This window comes from Pseudorasbora parva, chromosome 7 (genome assembly GCF_024679245.1).
Source record: "Pseudorasbora parva isolate DD20220531a chromosome 7, ASM2467924v1, whole genome shotgun sequence".
Classification (NCBI taxonomy): Eukaryota; Metazoa; Chordata; class Actinopteri; order Cypriniformes; family Gobionidae; genus Pseudorasbora; species Pseudorasbora parva.
The window spans coordinates 29,029,067-29,041,329 of record NC_090178.1 but is presented as its reverse complement, the minus strand read 5'-3'; the positions used below and the strand labels follow the sequence as shown (position 1 = coordinate 29,041,329).

The 12,263-nt window shown below is 36.7% G+C and overlaps 1 protein-coding gene across 1 annotated transcript; it reads left to right on the top strand.

Annotated features, from left to right (window-relative positions):
• Window positions 1–84: 84 nt before the first annotated feature.
• ube2s (ubiquitin-conjugating enzyme E2S) lies at window positions 85–8,854 on the top strand. Its single transcript, XM_067448987.1, has 4 exons — window positions 85–564; window positions 1,208–1,355; window positions 1,455–1,645; window positions 7,812–8,854. The coding sequence occupies exons 1-4, from the start codon at window positions 562–564 to the stop codon at window positions 8,154–8,156; spliced, it is 687 nt and encodes a 228-aa protein (XP_067305088.1). The 5' UTR covers window positions 85–561; the 3' UTR covers window positions 8,157–8,854.
• The last annotated feature ends 3,409 nt before the right edge of the window (window positions 8,855–12,263 follow it).

Genomic DNA, 12,263 nt, shown 5'->3' with positions numbered 1-12,263 from the left:
AATTTGATTTTTGAGCACGTGGAGTCGTTCTCAATTTCTGATTGGTTAAACCTCTTTCGAACCGCTTCTTAGACGAATTGTATTTTTGTTCCGTGTCAAAGACTGCTAGCTGGTAACAGGCTACAGTAGCCGTCTGTGACAGTTAGCTATCGAGCAAATCAACTTTATCCGAGACGAACTGACAACACATTGGACTTTAAAACCTATACATGGCAGATTTCCTCTGAGGACAACGTCGGATAGCAGTTTCACTAGGGAAAGCTCTAGAGATTAGCTAGACAGCCACATTTCTTAGCAAGCCCACCGTTAGCTTAGCCTGATTTGATAGCAATACTAGCAAGCCGACCGACATTATAGTGAAAATTTGGTTTTGATAATTTGTATACTCGTTAACCGTCTTAATATATTTCCGCAATCTTGATTGGTTGCAACTTTTAGATTCGCAATAGGTGGTTTCCGTCAACCTAGTGATAGATCACCAGATCAGTCTAGTCGCTGGTTTGGGAGCAGTTTACTGAGCTTTCTCATTTGAGGCTAATAGAAAAACCCACACAGCTGGAAATGGTAGGTTTAAACTGTGCGCCGATGAGTGATGCTTTAAACTATTTGGTTAATATAAAAAAAATATTTTCAGGTTTTTTTTTCTCTCGTTACTTTTAGCAGTTTGTCTTGTTCGTTGACTGACGTTGCAAGCTTTAACTTATCAATACTGCTGAAACTTGATTTTTAATACATAGTTGATATTATTTCGTGTCAGTTTTTCACTTTAATTTATACCATTATCACGGTCTTGAGTTAATAGAACTGATTATACTGTGCCGCTGTCAAACTAGATGTTGCTAACCAAATTCCACTGTTACTGAAGTCCTAGTTTTAGATAATTTAACTTATTTTCAGCTAGTCATCTTGTGGTTGTTGCGATAAAACGTACAACAAATTAGTAAAAATATAGTCCACCCTAAATGGATTTATTTTATTTCATTAACTGTATGTTAAACACAAGCTATTTTAAAGAATGTCGGTAACGTTATCCTGACAGTTGTCGGCACCCTTTGACCATTAACTTGTGTTTTTTTTCTTCCTATAATGGTTCTGTCAACTGACTGGCTAACTATATTTGGGGTGAACTATCCCTTAAGCTGTCTACCAAATGTTGCAATTACTGTATTTGTGAGGTTCATTAGCTACTCTTTTTTTTCTCATGTAGAATTCAAACGTGGAGAACTTGCCGCCTCAAGTGTTGAGACTCGTGTATAAAGAGGTTTCCGCCTTGGCAGCAGACCCTCCGGAGGGGATCAAAATTTACCCCAGTGAAGAGGATATCACAGAACTACATACTGCAATTGAGGGACCAGGTAAGAAGTGTATATTATTAGAGGGTGTTTTTCCTTTTTATAAAGGCTATTACTTGCATTATAAATGTACATTTTGTTTTTTTTATTTTTGCACAACAGAAGGAACGCCCTATGCAGGAGGGGTGTTCAGGATGCGTTTGGTCCTTGGGAAGGATTTTCCTGCTGCACCTCCCAGAGGTTATTTCCTCACAAAGATTTTTCATCCTAATGTTGGACACAAGGGTGAGATCTGTGTCAATGTACTGAAGAGAGACTGGAAGGCAGAGCTGGGCCTGAGACATGTATTGCTAGTAAGTGCCATTTTACTGTCCCTTTAAACCTAGACTAATGCCCTATAATATACTCAAGATTTGTTTTGCCCCTCTAACAATTGGCATTTCCAATCAGGTGATTATTCTCTGGAGAGTATTGCTTCTGGAGCTCTGCCACAATATTGGATATGTCTGTATGTGTGTAAATTTTTTGATCATTAAAGGGCTAGTTTGCCCCAAAAAATATAACGTCATTAAGTTAACATTAATTTTTTTTAATCTAGTATTTGACCATGTCTAACGTATTCAAATGTGAAACCTACAAATAAGTAAGCAGTTATGATATGCAATATTTTAAGTAACTTGATTATTATTTATTAGAGGGCCATACAGGCACTTTGTGGATATTGGCATTACAAATGAAAATTATTTTTCTGGCCACAAAATTACTCTAATTTGACTCTTTGCATTGGAATTCTCTATTTTAACCTTAATTACTACACTAATTGTAATATAAATATTAGAAGAATTTTTTTTTTTAAGTGTAAATTAAATTTCTCTGTAGCCTGACAAGCCAGATCCACATCAAGATGTTTGGTCTGGAAACTCACCATAGACAGGGCTCAATCCGAGGGGCGGGATAAACGGTTGTCTTTCAAACTCCCTCTGCACGCGATAGGATAGCGCTACAACCAACCAGAGCAACGAAGGTGAAGCGGAGATAGTTGACAGATTAAACATTCGCTCTATCCGGTTGGCAAAACTCAGAACACATCTTCCCTTTTTAAGAATGACTTCAGTGCCGTTCTTTGGTCTTTTCTCAGAGAAAAGCTTAACTCCAAGTCTTCCAGAGTCGCGGTCAAAGCTGGTTCGAAAGACCGCCGTTCGCCAGCTTCTGTGTTAACTAGAATCACAGAAGCCCAACTCGGCCGTCATTATGTTAAGACCTGCCCACCGACACCGAACACGATGTGATTGGCCCGACCAGAGTTTGGTTTTTACAGCTCAGAAGGGTATTGAGAGGGTATTAACATATTCATATGTTAAAATATTATAATGCAATTTTTTTTATTTATCTAATCTACATTGATAATGAAAAGTGAACAGGACATATAAGATGCACAATGTCAGAAGAAATGATTTTAATGACTTCATTATGTTAAGTTTTGTTTTGTTAAAATTAAGTAAATTTTGTTTTATACATTTTATCTTAATTTTAATCAATGTGTTATCAGCCAAATTGCCTGGATTTAATAAATAAGCGAAGTATAGCAGACGATGACACTGAGGCGCCGCGTGAACGTCATCTTAAAAGAAAAACTACTAGAAAAGACTTTAATCGGGGGCAGCCCTAGCTACTTATATCGGAGATGCTTATATTTTAACCATCATGTCACAAAAAGCATTCTGGGTTGAGTGCATGGCGCTGAGCAGAATGAGCTTTAGAAATGAACAGAATCTTCAGAAAGGCACTAAATTTTACCGCACCGCATTGGTCACAATATGACCTCATGTTTGTTTTAAAAACATAGGCTAATTCAACATATAAATAATACTTTTTAATGGGCCACTTTAAGTGTTTATTACAAATAAATTACTAAATGCCAAAGATGAATAAATGTAAATAAACAAAAATTTGTGTGAAACCGGGGGGTGCACCCCCCACTACCCATGCCCCTAGGCCTGGGCCTGTAAGCTAATTATTTTATTTAAAACAGAATTTGCCTTTGCATAGGTGGTGTTGAATTTGTTTTTAAGAATTAAAAAAAAAAAATCTGAACATGCTTCTGTAAGCTTTTATTTTTTTGTGCAATTTTATCAATTAATGAAATCTCCAGTCTTTCACATGCATCTCAAAGATTGTCTTTAGTTGTGAGTGCGCAACGGTGTTTTAGAGAGGCAGTTGAGCTTGTGCCGGCCTTCATTTATGTGCAATTTTTGTAAAAAAATAAAAATAAAATAATAATAAAAAGTTATCTATTTAACTTCTTTATTCAGTGGGAATAGGCTATTCAATGTTTAGGTTCTATGTTCCCAAAGAACCTATTAAAGCACTAAGACATGGGAACAGTATAGCTAAATTCACATTTGAATAGGCTATAATATCGCAAGTCATATTGTCATTGCATTATTAAACAATGTTATCGCCCATCACAGCTTTTCCTCGTCATGCAGCCCTACCATTTGGCCATTTTTTTATTATAGAAATGCTAGAGCCACTGTAATTTCATGAACAAGAATTTGGACATCAAAGCATGCAATCTCAGAGTGAGGGTTTAACCTTAAGTATAAAATGTTTGTATTTCAAAACATTTAGAAATGTACCGGTGTATTCTCCTGTGTTCTGGCATCATATGCAGAGATGCATATGATGCACCTCATGCATGTACATAACAGTTAATGTGGAGCAGCATCTGAATTGAGTCTCACGTAACCTACACGGATATAAATAAACGCTCTATCTATACTATAGTATTGTTTTTAAATGGTTTTAATACATTGTGCAACCTTAGAAAACGGTGTAATAGTGCTGTTCATGGTTCCTTATCTGGAATGCATCGTTTTCACTCTTGCTGGTTACTCGACATGGGTAAATTGCTATCAAGTACTCTAATTTAATGAGAAATTGTGACAGCCCTTGTGACATGATCTACCGGTTTTACAATAAACTACGGTATAATGAACTGGAGGTTAGTAATCTTTTTTTAAATTTAAAGCTGCAGTCCGTAACTTTTTGCGCTCTAGCGGTTAATAAACAGAACTGCACGTGCAATGTTTCAAAGAACATTGCAGCCGGAGCTACTTCTCTCTTTTTATGTCTATGCCGAGTCACGCAGGGACTGTGCTCCTCCGCAGCGGTACCTACCAGTCTGGCCTGAAATAGTCCCAATATAAACACTTATTAAAAGTGTACCATAATGATTAAGGGTAAGACAAAACATGGTTTGGAAAATGGATTCATGTTGTACATTTTCATTGTATAATATTTGTAAATTTTAAACACAAAAAAGTTACGAACAGCAGCTTTAATTATCCGCGTTTAAATATGCCAGGAGATTATTCAGACTGTTCTAAAGGCAACAAATCTGAGGTGCGGTCATATTTTGGCGTTTACAATAGTCTTGAGGGAAACTCAATCGATTATGGTCACCCTGTCAGCGGACATGCAAAAAGAAGGTCGCTGCTATAATGGCAAATACTTCAAATCTATGAATGCAAGGCAAGTGGACTTTGACCTCAACTAAAACCACCTGGTAAATGATAACTTGAAGCTTGTCAAAGACGCACAAACAAGTTCAGACAAGAATAGGGTGACATTTAAAGGGGTGGTTGCATGCGATTTTCACTTTTTTAACTTTAGTTAGTGTGTAATGTTGCTGCTTCAGCATTCCTTTAAACAGTATCTGCAAAGTTACAGCGCTGTAAGTTCAATGCAAAAGGAGATATTAAGCGCGTTTCCATTACCCTTCAAAACGCGGCAATTTCGCAAAAACTCCCATATATCGCAAAAAAGTTTTTACGCTCTCATGAGGTGGTTTTTCAGGCGATTCGAAAAAGGACATTTTCGCAAAGCTGAAATGGAAACTTTTTTTCGCATTTACATGTCACCTGTTGCGGTGACGCATTGCTGCAATAGGGCCTATATATTATATTTTCCACTCAATTGTGTCGTAATAACAAGATAATGTAGTTAAAAGGACATATATTTTCTCCTAATAAGGACTACAGGCTATATATACTGTAATTAAGACATATATTCAAGAAATGTATTAAAACAGAAAGAGCTAGCCTGTATTTTCAGCCTTACTCAAAGGCAGAGGAAACAGGCCAGCTACGCACGTCAATCCATTCCAGACGATCTTAGTTTGCTTCTTATCTAATAAACAGGCAATTCATTGATGAAACGTCGATCAAAATAAAAATACAATTTATACAAAACTAAATATATTTTTTAAGAAAGACTTTCTAGAAAATAAAACTCGAAGTGATCAAAATCATGTGACTCCCCAGGTCTCAAACATATTACGATTCTTGCGCATGCTGCTCACTTTTCATAACCAACATATAAATTAAAATAATATTACAGGCTAATGTTTAGGCCTAAACGTAGCCTATTTAGTTTCGTAGTTAGGCTATGTTTTCTTTAACCCACGGCCGATAAAAGCGCCGACGTTCTCATTTTTTCCTTCTTCCTTTAAGAGAGACGAAACAATTTACAATACTCTTGTCATTTTTAGCTATACAGATGAGTTCAAGACATAATTATAAACTGTCTATTTTTATTTGTGGAACTAATTATTTTGCATGCACTCACTCCAAACGCGGTCTCCATTTCAAAAAAATTATTTAGTTTATTAAATGCCAATTTTTTCTTTTCCAAAGCATTTCTAAATTCAGTTCAAATGCTCATCAAACGAAATATCTAGCCAAAATAACGAAAGTGGTAAAAATAAAATTATATGCGTCAACCTGCCGCGCTTAAAAGTCGATCATTCTTTACAGATGACGGTTTCGGTTTGGAGAGAAGACGAGACGGAGTTCTTTATTAAACTCGTAAAAGACAATATAGGATTACAGTAATACTGGATTCTAAACACAGAAATGCTACATTATCATGAAGACCTTGAAGCAGATCTGACACACACACACACACACACACACACACACCTCATATCCGTGCCGCTTAAGTAACCTAAGGGGCTTTCCTTGCCATTAATGCTTGGATAACACATATGTCTCCTTCCAATAAAAATAATGGCTAGTGTGATGGATGGGATATACAAACCTACCAAGTGCCATCATTTTGGAATGACCTATCGCGAAAGGAAAGTAATATGTTTTAGTCGCATAACTGCAGCTATGGAAACGCTGTCATTTCGCAACAGTTTTGTATCGACATATAAGAAATATCACAAACGTTTTTCGCAAATCTGTAATGGAAACGCAGCTAGTGTCTTTTAAAGTTATGGCAGTTTATTGCCTACAAAAACAGCTGGTTTGGACTACAACAAGCTTCTTCCCGGGTTGGTGACGACATAAACCCTTGCTAGTCACCGCAGATGTGACTTCTGCCCGTAATGGGAACGGGCGTGGCGTTTCCAGACAACCTGTGCTTGGCACTTCAGCCAATAAAAATACATGAAACTACATTTGGCCATCTAACCAATCTAAGACCATTGCGTTTTTTGGAGGGATGGGCTTCATAGAAGCAGGAAGCTAACGAGCTGTTCAAAGGACAGTGGAGACAGTGTGGAATAAAGGTAAAAATAAGAAAATACGCCATAAAAAAAAAAGTATTAAGACGTTATTGCGCCCCATAAACAACCAAGCCTAGGAAAAAAAAACACGGAAACACGGTACTTTAAGAGATAATAATCTTTACCACATCATTTTAAGTCTGTTTATAATCCAATTTCTACAGTGTAGCCTACATAACAATCATCGAGACAAAATAATCACATGAAGTTATAGTAATAATTATAGTAGTATTAATAGTAAAATCCTCTGATTTCATTTTCAATAAAATCAAAAACTGAGATGCAAGTTACATTTGAATGAAACGTGAATGTGTCCTTTGTGATACGTGGATGTTATAATGAGCTGCTATTGGGGATGCTCCTGTAAGGAAAGAAATGCCACAGAATAGAATCTTGCTTAAAGTGCATAGAGCTGCATGTTTTATTTGCTGTTTGTTGATCAAATATAAAACTTGTTAAAATGTTTTCAGTGTGTGCATCTGTTCTATTTGAACACTGTCATCTAAACTGTTCCATCCCTAAATTCATTCGAATATGCTGATTTTGGGGCTCAAGAAACATCTGAAAAATTTGCTAAATGGTGCTTTTATAAACCCTATTTCAGTTTATATCAGACGTTCCATTGTATTTATTAAACATTTTAAATATTATATTCAGACATTGATTCTCCAGTTTAGTTTGTTTGACATGGTGGTAACATACCTTAAATATCATGATTGGTGTAAATTATAAAGAGTATTGATATATCAAAAGTAACTGTATTGTACAACATTGACCACAATTTCCACCAAGGCTAGATGTGGCCATAGAAACATAAATTTTATCATCAGATCTTCATAATATTGAGAAATTTCCAACTTCTTAAAGTAGGAACCTTTGTTCAGTACTACACTATGTATTATGCAACTCTTATTAATCATTAATCAATAAATAATTTTCCGTCACAGACCATCAAGTGCCTTCTGATCCATCCAAACCCAGAGTCGGCGCTGAACGAAGAGGCAGGGAAGTTACTTTTGGAGGACTATAAGGAGTATGCATCCCGTGCTCGCCTTCTAACGGAGATCCATGCTATGGGAGGCACTTCAGGGGCCCCTCAAGAGCCCGCTGATGGACCCCAACCCAAGAAACATGCAGGGGACCCAAACAAACGTATACCCGGGGCTGGTTTGGCCACAATGGCTGTTGGCGTCAACAACTCAAACAGCAGCTCCAGCGCCACAAGCAGTAGCAATACTAATATAGTCGCAAAGAAGAAAACAGATAAAAAACGAGCGCTGAGGCGGCTATAAAAAAGAATGAATGTGTTTTTGTGTACATATAAATATTGAAGTGTGTAGACCACCTTTTCACCTCCTTAAACCGTCTTGCTGTTTTAGGATAGCACATTAATTTTGTCATGCTCCTACCAGATCACTCCTCGTTTTTGTTCTGTTGTCTCTGTCGACTTACTCTCAGGACTTGAACTGTCCTCGTGACAGTTCTCTGTTTCACTGACAAAAAGGGTTTTCATCTGTCTGTCAAAAGTTTTACAATTGTTCAGATTATGAAAACGGTAGTTAAAGTTTTTAGACAATTTAATTTGTGACCTCCAGCATTGTCATGACCATCAGCAGGATTTTGGTGTGTGAAGCACAGAATTTGTAATGTATTTAGATAGCGAATGTGATGGGATAGTTACTTCAATTCTGTCCTAATGCATTTGGACTAAACCTATTAAGTTACAGATGAGGTCCTTTCAGGGGTTTAATGAAGAATAGTACATTGCACAGGATGTGATCGTTGTGTGTGTGTGTTTGGTGAAAGATTCAAGATCGGGTATAACAGGAGGTTCACATGGTGGTCTGAATATTATTCATGAAATGTCTTGTTTTAATGTTTTTTTGTTTTGTGAGTGCATATTTGTGGTATTATTTTTGTTTCCAGTTTTTACTCAAATTTGTTTGTTCTTTTATATTATGTAGTTCACTTATAAAAAGGCCTTTTTCCATTTAAGTGAACGGCTGCATTTATCTGACACCGATGCTGGAGAAAGAATCCTTAAAGCCTTTAGGCCAGCTGAGGTAGAGCAAAGGGGCAACGAGTTAGTCATGAAATGATCCAGAAGTGAAACAGTTTGGTTATACTTGTCAAAAACGACCAGCTGCATTTTTTTTCTCTGGCTCTGCTGGTCTCTCAATCAAAAGGCTGTTAAAGGAACATGCCACCATTTTTAGAAATAGGGCTTATTCAACTTTATCCTACATTTAGATATAATAAGACAATTGCATTTTTGTCTCGGTGCATGTATTGTTTTAGTTTGGCAGGGTCGCCGCTAGCTTATCTTAACATAATGAATGGAATCCTATGTTGCCAGCTTGCATGTCCCAAGTAAAAGTAATCCAAAAAAACAACAACACCTAATTACTTCTTGTGGCCTGCATATTCACAGTGCAAATAGCAATGCAGATTAAGTTAGGTGATTTCCTAGGTAGATATTGATTTGGGACTATATAATGGGGAAGCACAGGCGAAGATAGGCAGAGATATCACGCAACACATTGTGATCGCTCAACAGCCGGAGGACGTGAGGATGAGCCAATGCTTTGCCACAAGAAGTAATTAGATGGGGGGGGGTTTGGGATCACTTTTACTCGGGACATGCTAGCTGGCAACATAGGATTCTATTCATTATGCTAAGCTAGCGGCGACCCTGCCAAACCAAAACAATGCATGCACTGAAACAAAAATGCATTTGCCCACATATCTAAATTTAGGAAAGAAGTTGAATAAGTCCTAATTCTAAAAATGGTGGAGTGTTCCTTTAAGGAATCTTCTCTGGAAGTCTGTTGTTGCCCATTGTTACACTATATGGGGCCTTAAGTTCCCAAAGATCCTACATCCTGGGAAGGATGTACTTGCTGAAACAGTTTGCCAGTGTTTCGAAGCTTGTGGATAAACAATAGGGCATTTTGTGGCCATTTAAGTTATTTAAATTAATAAGAAATAAAGGAATTTTAGGGAGCAATTTGGTTCATTCTTTTATTAAGAATAGAAAAATATGTTTCTTGTGTTTGCATGTTCAACAATTGAAACTGATAAGTTCTGATGTCGAGTTATATTTGACATTGTGTTGGAAAATAATTGGATGTTCAATAGAAATCAATTTATGATTTAAGTGATTGTGCATAATGGTACATATTCTCCAAATGGTGTATTTGTATATACCTTATTGGTATCTTACCGTTCAGGCAGCATTCACCTAACACACAGGGTTTCTGCAGGTCTTAAAGTCTTAACTTGACCTTCTACTATTTGAGGCATTTGATTATTTTGATCAAAAAGTCTTGAATTCAATATCATGGCATTAAATTAGGGCCCTATGATTTCTGCGTTGCAGATAACAGAATGGACAGAATTTAAGAATCCATTCATAAATATGGAATTTACTGTATAATGCAGAATGTCTCAGAATTTGTCACATTTTGGATGAATAAATTAATTCAGAACACTTAAAGGGATTGTTCACCCAAAGATGAACATTGTCATTGTTTACTCACCCTAGTGTCGTTCCAAACCTGCGACTTCAGTTCTTCATATAAAGTAATCGAGGCTCTTCAGAAAATTTTGAATAAACCACTTGATTCATATTGGATTCATTTTACCATCTTTTTAATTACAAGAAGTCCTTAGAAGTCCTTTTGACACTTTTTGAAATGTGTCAAAGTGGTAGTTGCATAGACTGTCAATGGAGGGACAAAAAGCTTAGATTTCATTAAACATATCTTCATTTATGTTCCAAAGATGAATGAAAGTCAGTCAAATTTAAATGAACCCGTTAAAGCAGAGTCCAGAAAAATTCAAACAGAATAAACTACAAACCAATATAAACAGAAATGGATTTCATAGGGTCCTACATTTAATTGCTAAATTAAATTGCATACACTGCAAAAAAATTAGAATTTTTTTTCCCAGTAGAAATTCAAAACATCCTTAGATCAAGATACAAGAACATTAAGAAATGACATTGTTTACAGAGAAATTGAACAAAATTTAGGTTTTTTTTAGAACAAGAACAAGTATCTTTCCATCTACGGGCAGATATTTGTTTGTGTTTAAATCATAAAATGACATTCACAAGAAATGTATCTCAAACTTTAAGCTATTTTTGTAAAAATGAATAACAAAGTAACCTAATGGAGATCTGTTGGAAATTGTATTATCAAACTGAAGTGTTGCTAATAATGCAGCTCATTGTGTGCTTGGACATTTACATTGAGAGAACATTTATGTATTTTCCCTTAAATGTATTCCTTAAATTGTATTGAACTTGTCTGACAAATGTCTTAAATGTACCTTCCTGAACCCTGGCAGCGATATTTGCTTTGTAAAATGATTGAGACGTGAAAAAAACAAGCTATTTGGTGTATTTGGCCCCTTGAAATATTGTATCCAATACTCGGGGTTCTCTCCATATTCGTAGCGCGCATTGCGGGCTGTAATTTTCGCGCGTTATGAACGGATGATCAGTTCTCGTCGCAGGTTGTCTGAGCGGCCGAAACAGCGGTCCACCCACCTGTATAGGAAGCTAAGTGCACACCGGCTAATTGCTGTCTGTAGGAAGGGAAGCCGATGAGGGGGAAGATATGAGTTTGAATAACATATTCAACATCGAAGAAATTCAAAGCATTTATTTATAAATTTCACACAAAAAAAAGAGAGAGGTTTCAACGAATCTGTTTATGGCACACTGTAGATATGGGCCTTAACCAGTCTGCTACTCGCCCTTTTCACCTGTGAGAATCTGTGTCAAGTTAAACAAATGAACCGCACCGAGTAGTTAATATTTCATGTCCTCCGAGGATAGTGCGCTGTGCTGAGAGCTGATTGCATCGCTCTCCATGGTGCTGAAATGGCGATTGACGGCTGTCGTTTAGCTAGAGGCGTTCAGTATTTGGCTGCATGCATCAGCACCGCCGCAGAGGATGTGTGATTATCAACTCCAGCTCATTTATTAGGTGCAGATTAATTATAGAAATAGTTATTGCCGATTTAATCATGCCTGCGTTTGCCTTGATGAGTAATCTTAGTTAACTACTTCTTGTAATTAATACAAAGTTGTATTTATCGCAGAGAAACCCATGATGAGTAGCTTATATGCATTCAAGAGTCAGATTAGCCGTTTGAATGAATGAAAATCGTTATTGTAGCTACCAGCCGGTGTAAATCATTTGACATCGTGCTATTTTCATTAGGCATCTTTATATTTTCTATTAAGTATCATGGGAAGGTTAGCTTTTACTATAGGCTGTGGGAAAGAATAGGATATGGCTGTGTCATCATGCAGGGTTGGCTTTTTTCCTTTCTTTTTTTTGTTGTTTTTTTGTTTGTGCATTTGTTTTATTTGCATTTTCTTTGCT

What these genes read in the sequence shown, in the direction of transcription:
- ube2s (XM_067448987.1), top strand. An exon ending in TACTGCAATTGAGGGACCAG is followed by an intron (nt 1,356 to 1,454) that starts GTAAGAAGTGTA and finishes TTTGCACAACAG; the next exon opens with AAGGAACGCCCTATGCAGGA. An exon ending in GCCTGAGACATGTATTGCTA is followed by an intron (nt 1,646 to 7,811) that starts GTAAGTGCCATT and finishes TTTCCGTCACAG; the next exon opens with ACCATCAAGTGCCTTCTGAT.